The sequence below is a fragment of the Gymnogyps californianus genome, chromosome 3, assembly GCF_018139145.2.
Source record: "Gymnogyps californianus isolate 813 chromosome 3, ASM1813914v2, whole genome shotgun sequence".
Lineage (NCBI taxonomy): Eukaryota > Metazoa > Chordata > Aves > Accipitriformes > Cathartidae > Gymnogyps > Gymnogyps californianus.
Window position 1 is genome coordinate 125,069,939 of NC_059473.1, and position 17,073 is coordinate 125,087,011.

Genomic DNA, 17,073 nt, shown 5'->3' on the forward strand with positions numbered 1-17,073 from the left:
TATTCTCCTATTCTAAGCTTTAAGTGCTAAGAAAGAAACACTTGCAGTCTGAAGAGGAGGGAAACTTCACTGAATTAATCGAATCTGCTTCTGTTGCTTATGTACTGGCACCCTTTGCTGATGGGTTATATCTCGCTTTTCCTCCCAGAGTAACATGTGGATGCAGTTTTTCTTTTTGGATTTTAATTCTTCAACCTAAGGTCTTAAATCTCCAAAGATATTTGGGTTTCAAACTCATTTGATTTCATGAGGTGTCTAAATACTTCCCACTTCGGGCTTCTAGTGTTGCCAAACTGTTTTCACGATGTGATGTGAATTGTTTGTGTAATTGACGATAATCCCCTATTTTTTTCCTTCACTAAATAACTGTGGCTGAAAGGTGCTCTGAGAGTATGCTGCCTTAGAGATGCACTCCTGATCCTGCAGGAATCAAGGGAACTGGGATTTCACTCTGTAAATTTAGTGTACTAACTTAATGATTAAATCAGCATTGCGTGTCTCAAGTGAAGAAAGCAGGCAGAAAAATAACCAGTGGTACTTAGAGTGCTTTATGTGCTTCAAATTATTTTCCATACATTTAACTAATTACATAAACAGATGATATTTACAGAGGACTTCTGGCTGTAATTGACCTTCATCTTTTCCTGTGCACTTCCCAGCCTCTCCTTGAATTTTCCTATTGTTTCCTCTTAATCATTCCACATTTAACACCATGTTTCAAGCAGTCCTTTTCTCTTGCTTGGGACCATCCTACCAATTCCATAGAGGCCAGTATTCCTAACTCCTTTTAACTTCATCTTCTCAGCCCGATTTTGTTGGCAATTTTGGAACACATGATGTGGACAAACATATCTCCTCCAAAGCCCAATCTTCAGGCCTCCCACCAGCTACCGCACAATTGCTCTTTTCCTTTTACGTGATCATCGGTTCTTTGGAGCAGGAGTATTTCTTTCTGTCTTTTACCTTGTGTAATAAATTGCTTTTCGGAAGTTGCAGCAACACAGTACACATTTAAGTATGTATACCTTATTTTTCTTTGAAACTTTTATACGTGTGTGTTCGGGCAAGCAGGGGAGGAATTGCATAAACTGTGAGTCTCCTGTCGAGAGGTTAGAGAAAACCCATGTTTAGAGTGCAACGGTGTTCCCATGGCTACTGGGACAGGTACATCACGGGAGGGGTAACACTTCTGGCATTTAACAGCCTTTCCAGGTGATTTATGGTTTCACATAAGCTTTTCCTAAACGGAGAGGTTTTCTAGGGTTGGCACCTCTTTGCTTGTCTCCATGCCCCGTTGGTTCTGTGTTCAGTGGCCCATGGTTATTAAAATTCTTATCAATAAAGGAGTTTCTGAGCAAGGTTCTTATTTTCTGGGATCATGCATACCTTCTGAACTCCTCAGCTTAACCAAAGGAACATTTTTTTATACCTAATGTATTTTATAAAAGAAATGTGTAGAGTTCAAGTAATATTTGCCTTCAATTACCGTAATTAAGTTGTCAGGACTTGAAGTCACCAAGGGAATGAGAAAATCCTTTCCTGGTTGGCCAGGGAGTAATTGGTGTTCTGGTTGCAAGTATGTTTTACATATTGGGGTGGGGAGGGAAACTGTTCTGGCTGGCATCTGCGGCAGAAAACCTGGGAGACTGTTTGTCATTTTGCAATACAAGGTGTCAAAAGCCTGCTGTGGGTAGAAGGAAAAGGAAAAGAAAGTGACCTGTGTAACTTTGCTTTAGCAGGGCATCTATTTTTGATCCGCACTAATGCTACTTGCTTGGGTTGGGAGGTATATCTTATTAAAGAGAGAGTGACTACAAACGTAGCTCAATCCATTTATTCTGTGGATTCTGTCTTGTCAAACTACTTCTGCGGCTCCCCTTTCAAATGTAACCTGTATGTACAGATGTGTGTAGATACATGCGGGTTTTTTCCCCAGGTTCCACATCTCTTTGCAGACTTCTTTGGCAGAAGTCAAATAGTTTCAGTTACTTCATAAACTTACCTGAAGATACACTACAAGGTATTCCTACAAGAAAAGTACCTAATTTTTATAAGTGCCCACACAAACATTACTGGAATCTCAAGTGTAGCGTTACTTTCGTTCCACTGGAATAGCTCTCTTGAAAGCAGATGTATGAGGAAATCGCTACTCGTAATGCATCACTAATGACACAAATTTTTGCATTCCTGCTCATGTGAGTAAAGGTTCTGGAGGCATAAGGAGTCAGACCTGCAAAACCTTACTCACAAACCCTAATAAACCCCACTTCAGCTAGCAAGTTTAATGATGCCCTGAAGAGAGCCAGATCACTTATCTACACCATCATGCAGTAACTATAAAGTGTTGAGATAAGTGGTTTTATATCTCCCAGTTTGCTACTGGCCTTCACCCTGTGTATTGTTTTATGCCAGTGAAAGTGGGCATGAAATATTACTGCTCTGATTTGGTTGCATTTTATAGTCACTTCAGTTCACATACAAGATGCCTGGGTAAGAGTGGATGCTCTTATCTATCCGTGCACTTACGAATGGAAAAACAGTGAAGTATCTCTGTCATACTTACCGCATTTGTCTGTAATAGCTGTGGATTACCTCCCGTTCAAGAAGCGTGTTGTAGGCCGGGTGTTGGTAAGGTTTCTGCACAATTCTTACCTGCTCAGCTTTTCCCATCGAGGGAGGTGTGCGTACTTACCTGCAGTTCGTACAAGGCTTTAAAAAAACAATGGGAAATTTGGGATATTTCCAAAAGTCATTTGTGACTTTTGCCAAGCAAAAGGATATGCTACAAAGGGTTATTTTTGAGGGCTTCAGTATCCATGTAAACAAATCTGAATTTCAGCTGCCTTTTTGGGTTCCTTATTTTGTAAGTCACAGATAATTTAACAAGTTATGTATTATCATCTCGTTGCATTTGTTGCTTTTTCAGAGTCAATTCTCTTCATGCCATACATAACATCCAGCTCCAGAGCTATACTTTGCTTTTTGTTTTATATTTACTTTCTAGATGCTAGCCTTTTTTTATAGATATTCACCTGCAGCTAGAGTTCAACAGCTATTTATTTTGTGTATGCAGAAGCCTTGTGAGATCTAACCTGTGATGTTGTTTTTGCCATCTGATAACGTATGATCAAATGGAGCATGTTTAAATAACAACATCTAGGACACTGACAGTAAACCAGCTACGAAACAAACATTTCTAAAGATCAGATAAGATGGAAGAGATGCATCAATGCTGGATTGCTCCGTATATCATAAGTTCTTGCACTTTGCTGTAGAGGTATTCCAGGCATGGGATTTCCTTTATGCCACAGGCTAATAAATCGTACTGTATTATTTTTCATGTTGTTTTATATCTTGTAGAGACATGTGCCTTTGCAAAGTGAGTGTAATACACCGAGTATGATAGTATTATACATAATTGCATGAGTTGCACAGGAGTAGGTAAACAGTAAGAAATTCAAAGCCACAGAGAATTGTCTTATTCTGTATTTTCTTGCTGCCTTCCGTACTGCCACCTCTTCTCCCTAAACCTACGCTATCTTTTGCATTAAAAGCTGCCTTTCACTTCTGCCCAAGTCTATACTTTTACAATTAATTTTCAAAGCACCATATTGTTTTTTTAATATTTTTTTATTAGTGTGCAAAAAAATAACCTTGTGTTTAGAGCCATTATTTCTGACTCTCACTCCTGCTCCTCTTTGTTCATCTGCAGGAGGATATTACCGATCCCGAGTCTCAGGAAGAGAAGAAGAGAAACCGCTGGCTATCTGAGCCTGCAGACGGTTACAATACAGTGAAGAGCGTTCTCACTGTGCAGGAATATTTCGCCAAGCGCATGGCAAAACTGAAGGGATCCCAGAATGAAACAGAAACAAAGGCAGACAATTCCTGCCCAACAGCTGACAAAGCTTTGGAGCCTTCAGAAGAACTGAAAACCAAAGTCAAAAAGAAAAAGAAGAAGCAGAAGAGAGATGAGGCAGAGAGTACAGAGCATTGCAAGAAAACAAAAGTGAAACAACCTAAGATAGGTAGCTTGAATGGAAAGGAACTGGATGCTCCGTTAAATGAATGTCACTCAGGGAAAAAGAAGAGGAAACGTAAAGAGCAGCACGAAGGGGAAAGCATTAGTTGTGATGAAAATATGGGCAATGGAGAAATCTATCAGGAATATCTGATGGGGAAGATCTCAGCGTAAAGGACTCTGAGGCAAAGCAAAAGAAACGCCATAAGAAGAAACACAAAAGACAAAAAGAGGAGACAGATGAGTGTTTCGAAGGAGTGCAGAGAAAGAAAAAGAAGCACTGCAAGCACATTTAACCGTTTAAGAGTCAAGCTGGGACTCTGAGGTGATTTGAACTTTAGCACGTTAGAGGAGAAGTCTGTGTAAGCACACCAGCCAGATACCACGTATTAATCCAGTCATGAGCACGCTGCTCTACCTCCAACTGAAACCACGGACTGTGTTTAAATATAGCTCTTTCAAGGGAGAACACGGTGACAGGCCAACATGACCTTCAGTGCCATGTTAAATCCATGTGTAGGGCCAAGGCTTGCACGTCTGCAAAGCAAGACTTGGTAAAAAACAGTGAGGCTTTGCCTCTTCCAGTATGGCAGACTGGAAGTTCACCTTTCGTGGCTTTGCGAGAGCTATGTTCTAACACAGCAGACCCTGTGCTGCCTTCAGCCCGGGTTCACTCTGGTGCAGTTCCATTCAAGTCGGATAACAGCAAGCAAAATCAGGCCTGGTTTTAACCACTGTGGTTAAGACTGTGAAAGGCAGTGAATTACTATCTGCTGCTTCAGACTGACTGTGTTTTTCTCAGTCCGGGGGGGGGAAAAGTCACCCTACTTCTGCCTTTATTATTAAAGCCACTGTTGTTTTCACTTGTGATAGCCCAGCTCTGCTTCTGGAAGCAGGAGGGGTTTTGCAAAGCTGTATGTATTTTTTTCACTGATTTTTGCAAAGTCGTGTCTAATTTTTTCATTGATCTCCTTTTACCTATAAAATGAATGTTGTTTCTTCCCAAAATACTTATTCTAATTAAAGGTTTACACCTGAGTGTCAGTACTAAAGAATGAAATAAAAATACCTCCCTTTGTTTCCTAGCCAGTTGTTAACTGTTGTCAAGCAATTGTAACTTTGCAACAAAGCTAAAGGAGCTGTGCTAAAGGAGCTAAAGGAGCTGTGATTATTAACCATATCTAAATCTTTGGTTCCCGGGCAACATTCAGGGTACCTTCGGTGATGCATCTGGCATTCAAGAAGTTGTCTTGGGTAGAGCAAGGTGTTTTTCTGAAATTAGGAGACCAAATAGGTTTTAAAAGCATAGCTGGTCAGATGCATTAGTATTGCCACTTACACACTGAAAACTTGCAATTTAGATTTATAACCAAATTAGAGCTTGTTTCTAATTGTAAACCTGGAAATAAGTAATGCTGGAACTCGGCACTACCGTCAGCAGTTTTGTCTGAGATCTTAAACATTCAGCATGAATTTTGACACGTTAATCTCACTCAGCTAAGAGCTGTCAGAAGAGATGGGTGAGCTTGGAAGCGGTGGAATGGGAAGAAGCATTCACCATCCTGGAGTCCGGTTCTGATATTACTTTGGCCACAGCAAATTGACAGCACAGCCCTGAAAGCCAGCCAGTTATCATAGCATAATCCAGAGTGGCTCAGAATTCAAATCCATTAGCTGTTCGTTTGACTTTGGGCCTGGCTGCGTTTCATCAGTGTAAATCTAAAACATCCCATTGGCTCGCTGTGCTGAATAAAATGGGTACTTTTTTTTTTATTGTCTTAGCTCAGTTGAGTTGCTTCACGTGGTTTGAAAAACATTGTCAAGATGCAGATGTTAATATGAAAAAAATTCCTTAAGCTGCCTTTATTGTCCAGTGGAAGAAACTTTGTCTGCAGCACACAGTCCACATGGCTTCAGATGTTTTCGTTGCAGCTGAACTCTTCCGTTCTAAGAGATCTTGGTTTGCAATGCACCTTTCTTGCCCGCAGGACATGCTCATTCATCGCAGCAAAATTACTGTAGTTTTACTTATTGTGAGGGAGAACAAGACGCCTTTCTCTGTGTTTCACTCTGGCATGCCAGTAGTTTTTAACCCTTGTAGCGTTTGCTTTTCAGGGCTATACAAATATTTGCCATTGGGATGCTGCTGTGGCTGGGCTTGTTCCCTGGCTTCCTTAAATGAAATACCACTTAATACCATGAGGTTGCTGTAGAGTTGTGAGTAAGCTCCGTGCTTGGGGTGAAAAAAATTATCTCAATGGAAGAAGACAGCAAGATAATTTTTCATATTACGTTCAAGCGTCCTAAGTTTTGTGGGTCCCCTGCAAAGCAACCCTTCTAATTTCTTGTTCACCATGAGTTTGGATTTTTGTTTCTTAGTAGAAGCCAAAAGCCTGACTGTTTCCAGTGATGTTTTTTTAACTCTTAAGCAGCTAAACTTTACAGTCTCTCTGGGATTTCAATTTAAAAAGGTGCTAGTCAAGGAATAGGGTTTCCTTCTCCATATACTGCTGGGCTTGTTTGTTTGTTCTCTGTATTAATCTTCCGTGAGTTTCTGTGTGCTCATTCTTACGAGTGTTTGGCCAGATTCCAGCGTTAGTTATAGAAAGAATAAAACCAGGAATAAAGTTTTAAATTTACGGTGTTACTACAGTTAAGTACAGTATACCTAAAATTTAAATCTGGCTCAGATTGGAATATCAGCTACAAATGGAAGATTCTCTATTTGTACAAGAAGAAGTGGGAATTTCACTTTATCCCAGGAAATGTGGGATTTTAAAGTGCCTCAAGCTCAAAGAGAAATAGCATGTGCAGAATATGGGTTGTAGGGGGAAAAAAAAAAATAATAGACTAGTATTTGAAACAAGCAATTCATTTAGCTGCTCTGCTCTGTGCGTGTTAGTGGTCAGCCAACTTTGCATTACTCGACAAGAAGCTCTTCTTACCAGATACTGTCTAATGAAATGGGTGAGTGAAACAACAGGAACATGTTTCCAAGTAATGAATTATTTTTTTTGTTTATAGTGGGTTGTGAGTCCAGTTTTAACCAAACTCTGGTTTGGCAAGAAGGTCTTTTTTAGAAAGCATAGGAAAAAGAATTACGTCATTACCCAAATGGTGAAATTAGCAGAATGTAAGTAGAAAGAAATTACTTGGTTTCATTTCTGTGAAAATCAGACTTTTCAACACCAGAGTCTTTTGTTATATATTTGTCCATTGTACTCACGCATTGCAGCACAAAATTATGTACCTCCAAGTGAAATTACCTAGACACTAAGCAAAATGAGAGTCGCCACTCTGCTTTCACTTCCCAAGCGAGAATGATGCGCACACAGTATAGATATTAAAATGTTTTCCGTCTTAGTAATCGCAGGTCACCAGTGACATGGAAGAAAATTTTCCTTTTCACATCGGGAGCCTTACGCAGATGATGGTTTCTCGTGAGTTACTTCCATTCTTCGCAGGTATAGTGGTGTTCTTCGCTTTGAGCCTCCAAATTAACTGTCGGTGTAAAGGCTGCTACATGCCAAGCAACGTGATTTGCAATTGCAATTTTGCGAACAGCAATATATACGCTGACTTTTGCGCTTGTAAATACCTGCAAGCACACAACTGTGTCCTGGAAAGTAGAGGCCATGGAAAAAGAGTGTGTTACCAGCATCGGACCAAAGTCTACGTGAGCTTTATGGGCTTCAACTGTTTTGATCTTGCTGTGTCCAACTCTGCAGAGCCTTCCTTAGAGTCAAGGACGGGAGATGGCACTGGCGCACGCTGCGTGACAACCCTGATGCGTGGAACAGGCACCGTTCCTTGAATTTCTTTCAGGACGTACTAGCTCTAGTGCTTTACGCACAACCAGTGTAAAGCAGAAGCAGTAACAACCAGGGTTAATTTAAAGCATAGATGCATGATACGATTAAGTACAAGTTTCAAGACAACGCATGAAGATTTCAGAACCGCCTATCCTTAGGTCTGTGCGAATTTCAGTCCATTAGATCGTATCTGAGATGCAGCTGCTTTGAGAAATTTAAGAAATGCATTTGGGGACAGTTCAGCATCGTGTTCCTTTAATGCAATTTCCCTTTAAGCAAAAGGCAGTCCTGGTGCTGACTTCTTTCAAATAATCAGCTCTCGGCAAAGAAAATTAGCTGAATGCACCAATCTAACGAACCAATTTTCTCCTGTTTAAACACACAAGATTGGAAGTTCTTGAAGCATCCACCTTCAAAAGGCACAATTTACATCACGAAACCTCCAAACCTGCCAGCACGAAGAGGAGGAAGGAAGCTCCAAGAAGAGAGGAAAACCACGCAAAGTCTATTGGAAACACTGCATAGCATCACGCCTGTCTTAAAAAAAGATCTTATAATAGCGTGTCCTCAAACAGCGTGAGGACTGCTAGCACCTGAAGCAGTCCTTTGCTTAATTCCTCCTCGTTCCTGGGCAGTTAGGAGGTTTGCTACGCGAAGGGTTGTAAATCTCATCCACACAGTGTTAGTGGCCGAGGATCTGAGCTCACAGAGTACTTGGACGATAACCAAGGCCCCGTACCTATCCCATCCAGGGATAAGCAAACTTCTGCTTGTATGAGCAAACTTTTAGTGGTGTGGGACTGGTGAATACGGTAAAAATACAAACTTTTGTGGTGGCAGAAGTGGGAAGATCGTTCCAATGCCAAATTGAAGCTCAGTTTCTCAGCAAGTCAGAACTTAAATTCCCTTTCTGAGTCGCTCAAAGATTATTTTTTTTCTTATCTTAATCCATTTTTATAATTTTTAAAGTGTAAGAGGGAAATTCTGCTAGTCCCTTTTAACCTAAAACATATTTATTTTGTAACTGTTAAAACTGCATTTTAAAAATAGTAAGAGCAGAAGTATTCAGCACCGTGAGTGCGTGTGCTGAAAATGTTAGCATCTTCTTTTTTCTTTTTTTTTTTTTGTCTACATTTTTCGCTGCGGGCTGTATAATGGGAAAGCTCTGGTTTCTCCTCCTAGCAAATAAATGGTCCCAGTAGCGATCCCTGGGGAAAGCCTGGTGGACCCGGGGAGGACGAGCGGTGGGCAGGGTTGGTTCTTCTGTCTCGGTGTCTGGGAGCTGCACCGCTGAGAGCCGGCTCTTCTGCTGGGACCCCCAGCTCTCTCGGCGAAAACTGCCCTTGGGAGATGAGAGTTTCATCAATAATTAAGGAACACGTGAATATTGAGCTAATTTAAGATTTGCACTTTCTCACACATTTTAATGTCTCCGAAGCGGGGGCGGGGGGGGGGGGGTGAGGTTACTTGGTGAAAATAGACCCGCCGTTCGCAAGCCGAGTACGATGCCCAATGTCGGATCCACGCCGAAAGGGGGTATTTTTAAAAGAGTGGGGATGGTCTCGCCTATACGGCGCGAAAGCCGGGTTCAGTCACGCCTTTTCTGCTTGACCCCTGTGGGAGCTGCAGCCACTGTTCCCCATCCGTGAAAACGGGGAGAACAAAGCTTTCTTCCACCCTTTGTCTGCTCGGTCTATTTTAGCTTGTAGCTTTTAGCCGTAATTTCCCTGCTCTCAAAGCCCTGTGAGAGCTCTGCTTCTTCCTGTGCCCCAGATACAGGTAAGCCTTGCACCAGAATCGGGAAGGTAAGCATAAAAAGTAAAGATGAGTTTTTCCAGACTGCTGCTAATTACCCTGATACGGTCGCAATTAAAAGGTGGCATTTTCACATGGCCCCAGCCGCCTTTATGTAATGCAGAGCTTCCTACAGGACAGGTTTAACCAGCATTTTAGGTAGGGTGCAGAATGAAACCCATCTTACTAATGCAATCAGAATGCCAGGTGCTGAAGGAGAGGGGGAGGGAAAAAAAAAAGTTTTATTATTATCATTTGCACTCAAAATGCGGTGTGGGGGGCCCCTAGGAAGGTGCCGTCTTCCAGCATGGGAGAAAATCCAAACGAGAAATATTTTGCAGTATTTCTTTGTCCTGCGACCGCACGGGAGCCCCAGCACGCGTCTCAGGGGGGGTCTCTGAAAAGCCACGTGAGTTTACTCCTGCGATACCCAGGGGAGACCAAACCACGTTACCCCCACGACGCGGAGGGAACAGCGAGGACCAGGAAAACCCGGTGAGCTGCTCCAAGAGCCTCCGGGCATCTGCGGCGGAGGCAGGAGGTGGACGCGGGTCCCGTCCCTGCTCAGCGCTTTATCCTCCCCCAGACCTTTCCTCCCATCCTGCAAAGCACACCTTGGAAATGCAGTGCGGGATGGAGGCACTTCCACGTGTGTGCAAAAGGGCTCGAGTGGAATTCATCTGTTCCTTTTCTTTTCCCTTGAGGGGATATATTGTACTACTACGACTAAAATTTTCTGGGCTCTGGGGCCTCGAGTATAGAGGTGGTGGTTTTATAATAATGATGATATCCAGGCCCTGTGCATCCTGAGGGTTAAAAAAATAACACCGAGCGCTGTAACACCCTATTCAAAAGAAAACCTTGCAACTTGGGGCAGTCTCTTTTTCAGTGCGCTTCAACTCCTACTAAAGGGAAATAAAAAAAAAAAAAAAAAATAGATGTTACGGGTTTTCTTCCCAACCTCTTGCTGCCAACCTCTGCAGCAATTCCCGCTTGCAAAATGCACCCAGGAGACCTGTTCAGAGCAGGATGGAGGGTTTGGCATCCTCTCTCCCTGCCCCGTCCCGGCACTTCAAGGCGTGAGACAGGACTTTCGGAGAGAACCGGAGCCCGCTGTGTAAAGCCTGGGACGGCACGGGCTGTCCCCAGGAGCGTGCACGGCTCCAAAACACAGATGAAAGGCAGTTGCTATGTGCCGGCCTGCGTGTGTGTGTGTGTGTGTGTGTAAAGGGTTTATAAATCTGTCCTGAGACCAGGAAATCTCCTGCGCCTTTTAGATTTAAGAGAAGTTGCCTTCCTGTTGTATTCCCAGATAACGCAGCTCTGATCAAGCCCACTTGTAAATAGCTTAATAGATTTAATCAGTTCCTTTGGAAAATGTTGTTGCTTCCGCAGGGTTTTAATTCGGTCCCGGGGAAAAGCTCAGAAAGGGCAGCCGCTGCTTCTGCTGCAAGCGAAGTTGTTAGCTGCCACCTCTCCGGACCCCCAAATCGCCGTAACCCACGAGAAACCAGAACCGCAGGGATCCCTCTCCTGTGCAAAGGAAGGGGAGAGACCAGGAAACCCAGGCGGATCCTAAACCCGCATAGCTTACATTTACATACCGCTCTCTCCATCATTTGTAATCTGACAAGAGTCAATAGGAACACCCAGGCACGTGGTAAATCGCTGCCTACCTGCACAAACACCCCGGCTCGGGATCCGCGCTGGGTTTTTCCCTCCCTGTTTTGGGGTTAGACGGGGCAGCGGCGGCCAGCCCGAGGAAATGCCTTCCCATCTCGCGCCCCGGCCCGCCAGCTTTCTGGCAGCGGGGAAGAGGAAATCCACAATCAGTCAAAGCGGAGCCGCTGCAGCCCTGCAGCCCATGTCAGGGGGTCAGAATCATAAAGGAATCGAGCGACTAAATATATTCCTCGGGGCAGGTTGCAGGGATGAGCTGGGCAAGGGCGTCCGGCTGGGGATTATCGGTCCCGTCACCTTCCTGGAGATCCTTCGTCCTAGCGAGGGGAACGCTTCTCGGGGGTGACTTTCCTGCCCTCATGAGCACCAAACTGGGGTTAGTGGGAAATCTCGTTGCGTGACGGTGGTGCTTCCATCCCAGCCGGGCTGGGGTGGTTTTGCAGGATGGGGCAGCGCTCCATAAAACGCAGCAGCAAGAAAAAGACCTCAAAGCATCGGACCGGCCCTTCGTCTCCCAGTGTCCCAGGGACGGACAGTGGGGACCGAGCGGGGATGTTGCAGCCCCTCTGGCTCTGCCCAGCTCCATCCCCTGCAAAGCTCACTCAGGAACCCAACCAGGCTGGACAAGCACCCCACTGGCAGGTTCACTGTGTCCCAGTTTCACCTCCCATACGAGGGGACCTGGGAATTTGGGGTAACTGGGTGAAAACCCCACATGGGGTGGCAAAGCACAGCCTGGACTAGTGGTTAAAGCAGGGGGGGTGGGGGAAAAGGGGTACCTGCCTGTGGGACCCGTGCCTTGATTTCCCCTTGCAAACAGGCACACTGCAGCTTGCCAAAGCTTGGGGAGGGAGCTGGGGGGGACCTTTTGGCACCCCTATGGGGCCCTTCCTTTCGTGGCCGTTTTCCTTTTCTTTCCAGGCCACCCCAAAAAGAGTTCAGTGCCCTCATCTCCTCTCTCTACGTTTCCCCCAGCCTTGAAGTTTTAGGGGCTCTGAGGTGCGGGAGGGGGGGGGGGGGGGGGCAGCTGGGGCTGTTCGGGGGTGGCAGGGCCATTTCCAGCTCCCTCCTCACTCCCCTTCAGCCTTTCAGTGGGCAAAATAAGAAAAAATAATAATAATTAAAGGGGGGGGGGGAGGGCGGGAAGCAGAAGGGGGGGGGGCGTTGGGGGGGTGCTGCCCCCCCCCCCCCAGGGGGGAGGGGGGGTGATACCGGGCAGAGGGTGGGGGAGAAGTTTTCTCCCCGCGCCATCCTGGCCGGGGCTCAGGAGTTTGCAAACAAGGAGGAGCAGCGAGTACCTTCGGTGTCATTGGAGGAGGCTTTTTCCAAGGAGCTCATAAATACGGGGGAGGCCGGGCAGGAGGCTGGGACTGCGCGGGGACCCCGAGGGCAGCGCAGCGGGCAGAGGCGGGCGGGGACCGGGACCGCGACCGGGACCGGGACGGGGGGGATCGGGGGGGGGGGGGGGGGGGGGGGGGGGGGGAGGTCGCGGAGCCGGGCCATGGCTGCGCTGCTGAGCACCTACCCCTGGCCGGAGCGGCTGGAAGGGGACGGGGCCGAGGGGTTGCTGCCGGGGCCGCCCCCGCGTTGTCCGCCGGGGGAGAAAGGCTCCGAGAGTCGGATCCGCCGGCCCATGAACGCTTTCATGGTGTGGGCGAAGGACGAGAGGAAACGTCTGGCCGTGCAAAACCCCGACCTGCACAACGCGGAGCTCAGCAAGATGCTCGGTGAGGAGCGGAGGGGTGCGGGGTTTTTGGGGGTGCGACTCGGGGGTGGGCGTCCGTGCATTCACCCGGCCATCCCCGGGGGTGCAAACCCTGTCTGGATTCAGGACCCCGGGGTGGGCACCCATGCACCCATCAGCCATCCCCGGGGGTGCAAACCCTGTCTGGATTCAGGACTCCGGGGTGGGCACCCATGCACCCACCCGGGCATCCCCGGGGGTGCAAACCATGTCCGGATTCAGTACCCCGGGGTGGGCACCCATGCACTCACTCGGCCATCCCCGGGGGTGCAAACCCTGTCCGGATTCAGTACACCGGGGTGGGCACCCATGCGTCCACACGGGCATCCCCGGGGGTGCAAACCCTGTCTGGATTCAGGACCCCAGAATGGGCACCCATGCACCCATCAGCCATCCCCGGGGGTGCAAACCCTGCCTAGATGGGGACCCATGCACCCTCCCTGCCACCCCACAGGGTGCAAGCCCTGCCCGGGTCTGGCACCGGCACCCTGGGGTGCGTGCATCCTCCCGGCCGCCCCATGGGATACAGGCAGGTCCAGCACACAGCGAGTGGGCACCCATGCACCCACATGACCACGCTGCGGGGTGCAAAGCCTGCCCGGATCCAGCACCCTGGAGCAACATCCACCAGGCTGCCTTATGGGGTGCGAAGCCTGATGGGGTTCTGCACCCCAGAGAGCAGGCACCCATGTACCCACCCCGCCACGCCGTGGGGTGCAAACCTCAGTGGTGACCCACACTCTGGGTGCATGCAGCCACCTGGCCACCCCTCAGGATGCAAAGCCTGATGGTGTCCCACACCCCAGGGGACAGGCACCCATGCGCACACCCTGCCACCCCTCGGGTGCAAACCCTGCTGGGGTGCAAACTCCTCGCGCTGCCAGTGCCAGGGGTCCCTGGATGCTGTCCAAGGAGGGACCCCCAAATTTTCCTGGCCTCTCTTTGCTGTCCCACTTTGTCCCCAAACTCACTAGCCCACCCCAATATTGCGTGGCTGGGGGTGTGTGTGCGTTTCTGCTGTTTCTTTTCAGGGATCACAACCGATTTTGAATACACATCTGTTTCCCATTCCCCATCCACTATTTCCCCCTTCTCCCAATCCCCATTTTTTATGTGAAACCAAGAGGGCAAACAGAAATAACCAGCCCAGACAGCCTGCGAAAGAGCTGCCCAGATTGCAACACAGCTTTGCTGTCCAGCCTCTTACCCAAAGTTTGTGTTTCCCTGGACAGTTTTGCGGTGTTTTCTTTGGTGGTTTGGGTTTTCTCCTCGCTGCTTTGCCATGCAGCATCTCGGCTTATTAGTGTTATTTCTGCTGTCTCTTTGGCAATGGGAAGGCATCAAACGCTTTGATCTGTATCCTCATTTCTCCCCCTACCCTGAGGAACAGCCTGGGGTAGCCTCACCATGGGATACAACCCCCCCCGCCCCGGCGCTGCTTCTCTGTCCGGTGTCTTGGGGACATTTTGTGTATCTCGAACAGGGAGCAGCGAGGTCGCGGCGCCTGCGTCTCCATACACCCTGGTGTGAGTCCCAGCAGGGCATAGGCTGGGACACATACAGGGACGCCACGTCCCTGACCCCCTGCTCAGCCGGGCATGGCCTCGACCGTCCCTGCTCAGCAGCCAGGCTCTCCGTCCCAGAGAGGCATTGCAAGATCAGGCCAGGGAGCTGGGGGAGTTTATATGCCCTGATTTATTTGCAGTGGGGCTCAGCTAACCGTGAACCCACCCTGTTTGGGGACTTGGGATGGGGGGAGTTGGTGCCCCTGCGGTGGCTTCAATACCCCCCTTCTTCGCCCTCCTGCTGCCGTCTCGTCCTCCTGCGGGGTTTGCAGGCTGCGTCCTCCATGTGCGCCGGCTCAGATATTGGGAGCCCCTACCTTGCCCTTGGGTTGTGTGCCTGCAAGCTTTGGGAGGCAGCCCCCTTTCCCCCCCGATACGGCCGCCGCGGGCGCTCAGGGGAGTTTCGTTCTCCATTTCAGGCAAGTCCTGGAAGGCTCTGAGCCTCTCGCAGAAGCGTCCCTACGTGGAGGAGGCCGAGCGGCTGCGGGTGAAGCACATGCAAGATTACCCCAACTACAAATACCGGCCCCGGCGGAAGAAGCAGGTCAAGCGGATCTGCAAGCGGGTGGACCCCGGGTTTTTGCTGGGCAGCCTGACACGGGACCAAAACGCGGTGCCAGAGAAGCGGACCTGCAGCCGGGCCGGAGGGGAGAAAGAGGGGCCGGGTGAGTACCCCCCTCGCCCAGGGCTGCCGGCCGTCCGGGGATACCGGGAGGCCCCGGGCAGCAGCAGCAGCACCAGCGTGGACACCTACCCCTACGGGCTGCCCACCCCCCCGGAGATGTCTCCGCTGGACGCCATAGACCCAGACCAGAGCTTCTTCTCCTCGCCCTGCCCCGACGAGCATCACCGCTCCCACCTCACCGGAGCCACCTACTCCCCGGAGTACACGGGCAGCTCCCTCCCGTGCAACCACCACCCTCTCAGCCCCATGCCGCAGCCAGCCACCTGCATGATCCCCCCGGCCTCCAGCTGCCCTCCCCTTCCTCCTCCTCCTCCTCCCAGCTACTACACGCCCGCCTTCCCCTCCCTGCACCCCCCTAGCCTCCATGCCCACCTGGGCCAGCTCTCCCCGCCGCCCGACCACCACGGTTTTGACACCTTGGACCAGCTGAGCCAAGCCGAGCTCCTGGGGGAGATGGACCGCAACGAGTTTGACCAATATCTCAACAATCCCGGCCACAGCGACCACCACGGCGGGGTCTTGGTCAACGGACATGTCCCGGCGTCTGGCAGCTCCCACGCCTCCGAGACCAGCCTCATCTCCGTCCTCGCCGATGCCACGGCCACCTACTACAATAACTACAGCGTCTCCTAGAACCCCGGCCGGGGCCGCCTGGACCGGCTAAGGAAGGACCTGACACAGTATTACGAGGCGTTGCTCCCCGGGGACATCGCTCACCGCCCCTCAGGGTGACCGAGTCCGAACCGCGAGGACCATGGAGTCTCCTCGGTGGCGTAGGTAAAGGATTTCAGTCGTCAGCTCACCACCGGTGCAAAGCCTCGGGTGCCCTGCTCTGAACGGGGCCGGGGGGGATTTCCCAATGCCAAAGCCCTTTGGCCAGGTCCCTCTTCCAAAGCAGAGATGCTTCTGGGAGCCCGGGAAAGCTGCCCCTCATTTCGGGGCACCCCCAGCTCTGCTTTGGGGTCGGAAGGGCGGCAGCATCCCGCAAACGGCAGGTCTGAAGTCCTGGCAGGGGCAAAAGCCCCAGGAAGGGGAAAAGGCAGGGATGGGGGGAAAAGGGAAGATTTTGGTAAAGGGGTGCACGGTCTGCAAGCGTGGTTTGCCCCGCTCTCAGCTCCTGGCGTCGGTGTTGCTGCAGCCGCCCTGACCTGCCTGACCGCACCGGCAGGCGTTAAACCCCCGCATCCCCCGCTCCCAGACCACGAGTTGGGGGTTTCATCCCTTGGGACATCCAGAGGGGACGGGTGGGACACCAGCTCCCAAACCACGAGTTGGGGGCTTCATCCCTCGGGACATCCAGAGGGGATGGGTGGGACACCAGCTCCCAAACCACGAGTTGGGGGTTTCATCCCTTGGGACATGCAGAGGGGACGGGTGGGACACCAGCTCCCAAACCACGAGTTGGGGGCTTCATCCCTTGGGACATCCAGAGGGGATGGGTGGGACACCAGCTCCCAAACCACGAGTTGGGGGCTTCATCCCTCAGAACATGCAGAGGGGATGGGTGGGACACCAGCTCCCAAACCACGAGTTGGGGGCTTCATCCCTCAGAACATCCAGAGGGGACGGGTGGGACACCAGCGATGCTGCCGGGCTGGCCTCAGGGATGTGCGGGGGGGGGGGCTGCAGGGGGGCAGCTCAGCACCCGTGGGTGCTCAGCCTGTGCGTTCCAGAGGAGGGTAAGATCAGGGCTTGGAAAGGCAGGATCCGGCCGGCATCTACCCCCCGCCATGGCTTCCCCTTCGCCTCCCAGCAAAAGCGCTCCCGAAGCG

At 49.8% G+C, this 17,073-nt stretch overlaps 2 protein-coding genes across 2 annotated transcripts in view; both read left to right on the forward strand.

Moving 5' to 3' along the window:
* The window catches only part of PINX1 (PIN2 (TERF1) interacting telomerase inhibitor 1), a 61,197-nt gene extending 56,091 nt beyond the window's left edge, over nucleotides 1–5,106 (forward strand). Inside the window, 2 exon segments of the mRNA XM_050893841.1 lie at nucleotides 3,713–4,160; nucleotides 4,163–5,106. Coding sequence (XP_050749798.1) covers nucleotides 3,713–4,160; nucleotides 4,163–4,317 — 603 coding nt within the window. The 3' untranslated portion in view covers nucleotides 4,318–5,106.
* Nucleotides 5,107–12,808: 7,702 nt separating this feature from the next.
* On the forward strand, nucleotides 12,809–16,819 carry SOX7 (SRY-box transcription factor 7). Its single transcript, XM_050894070.1, has 2 exons — nucleotides 12,809–13,034; nucleotides 15,036–16,819. Exons 1-2 carry the CDS (start codon nucleotides 12,809–12,811, stop codon nucleotides 15,932–15,934), a joined length of 1,125 nt encoding a protein of 374 aa, XP_050750027.1. The 3' UTR covers nucleotides 15,935–16,819.
* Nucleotides 16,820–17,073: the final 254 nt, after the last annotated feature.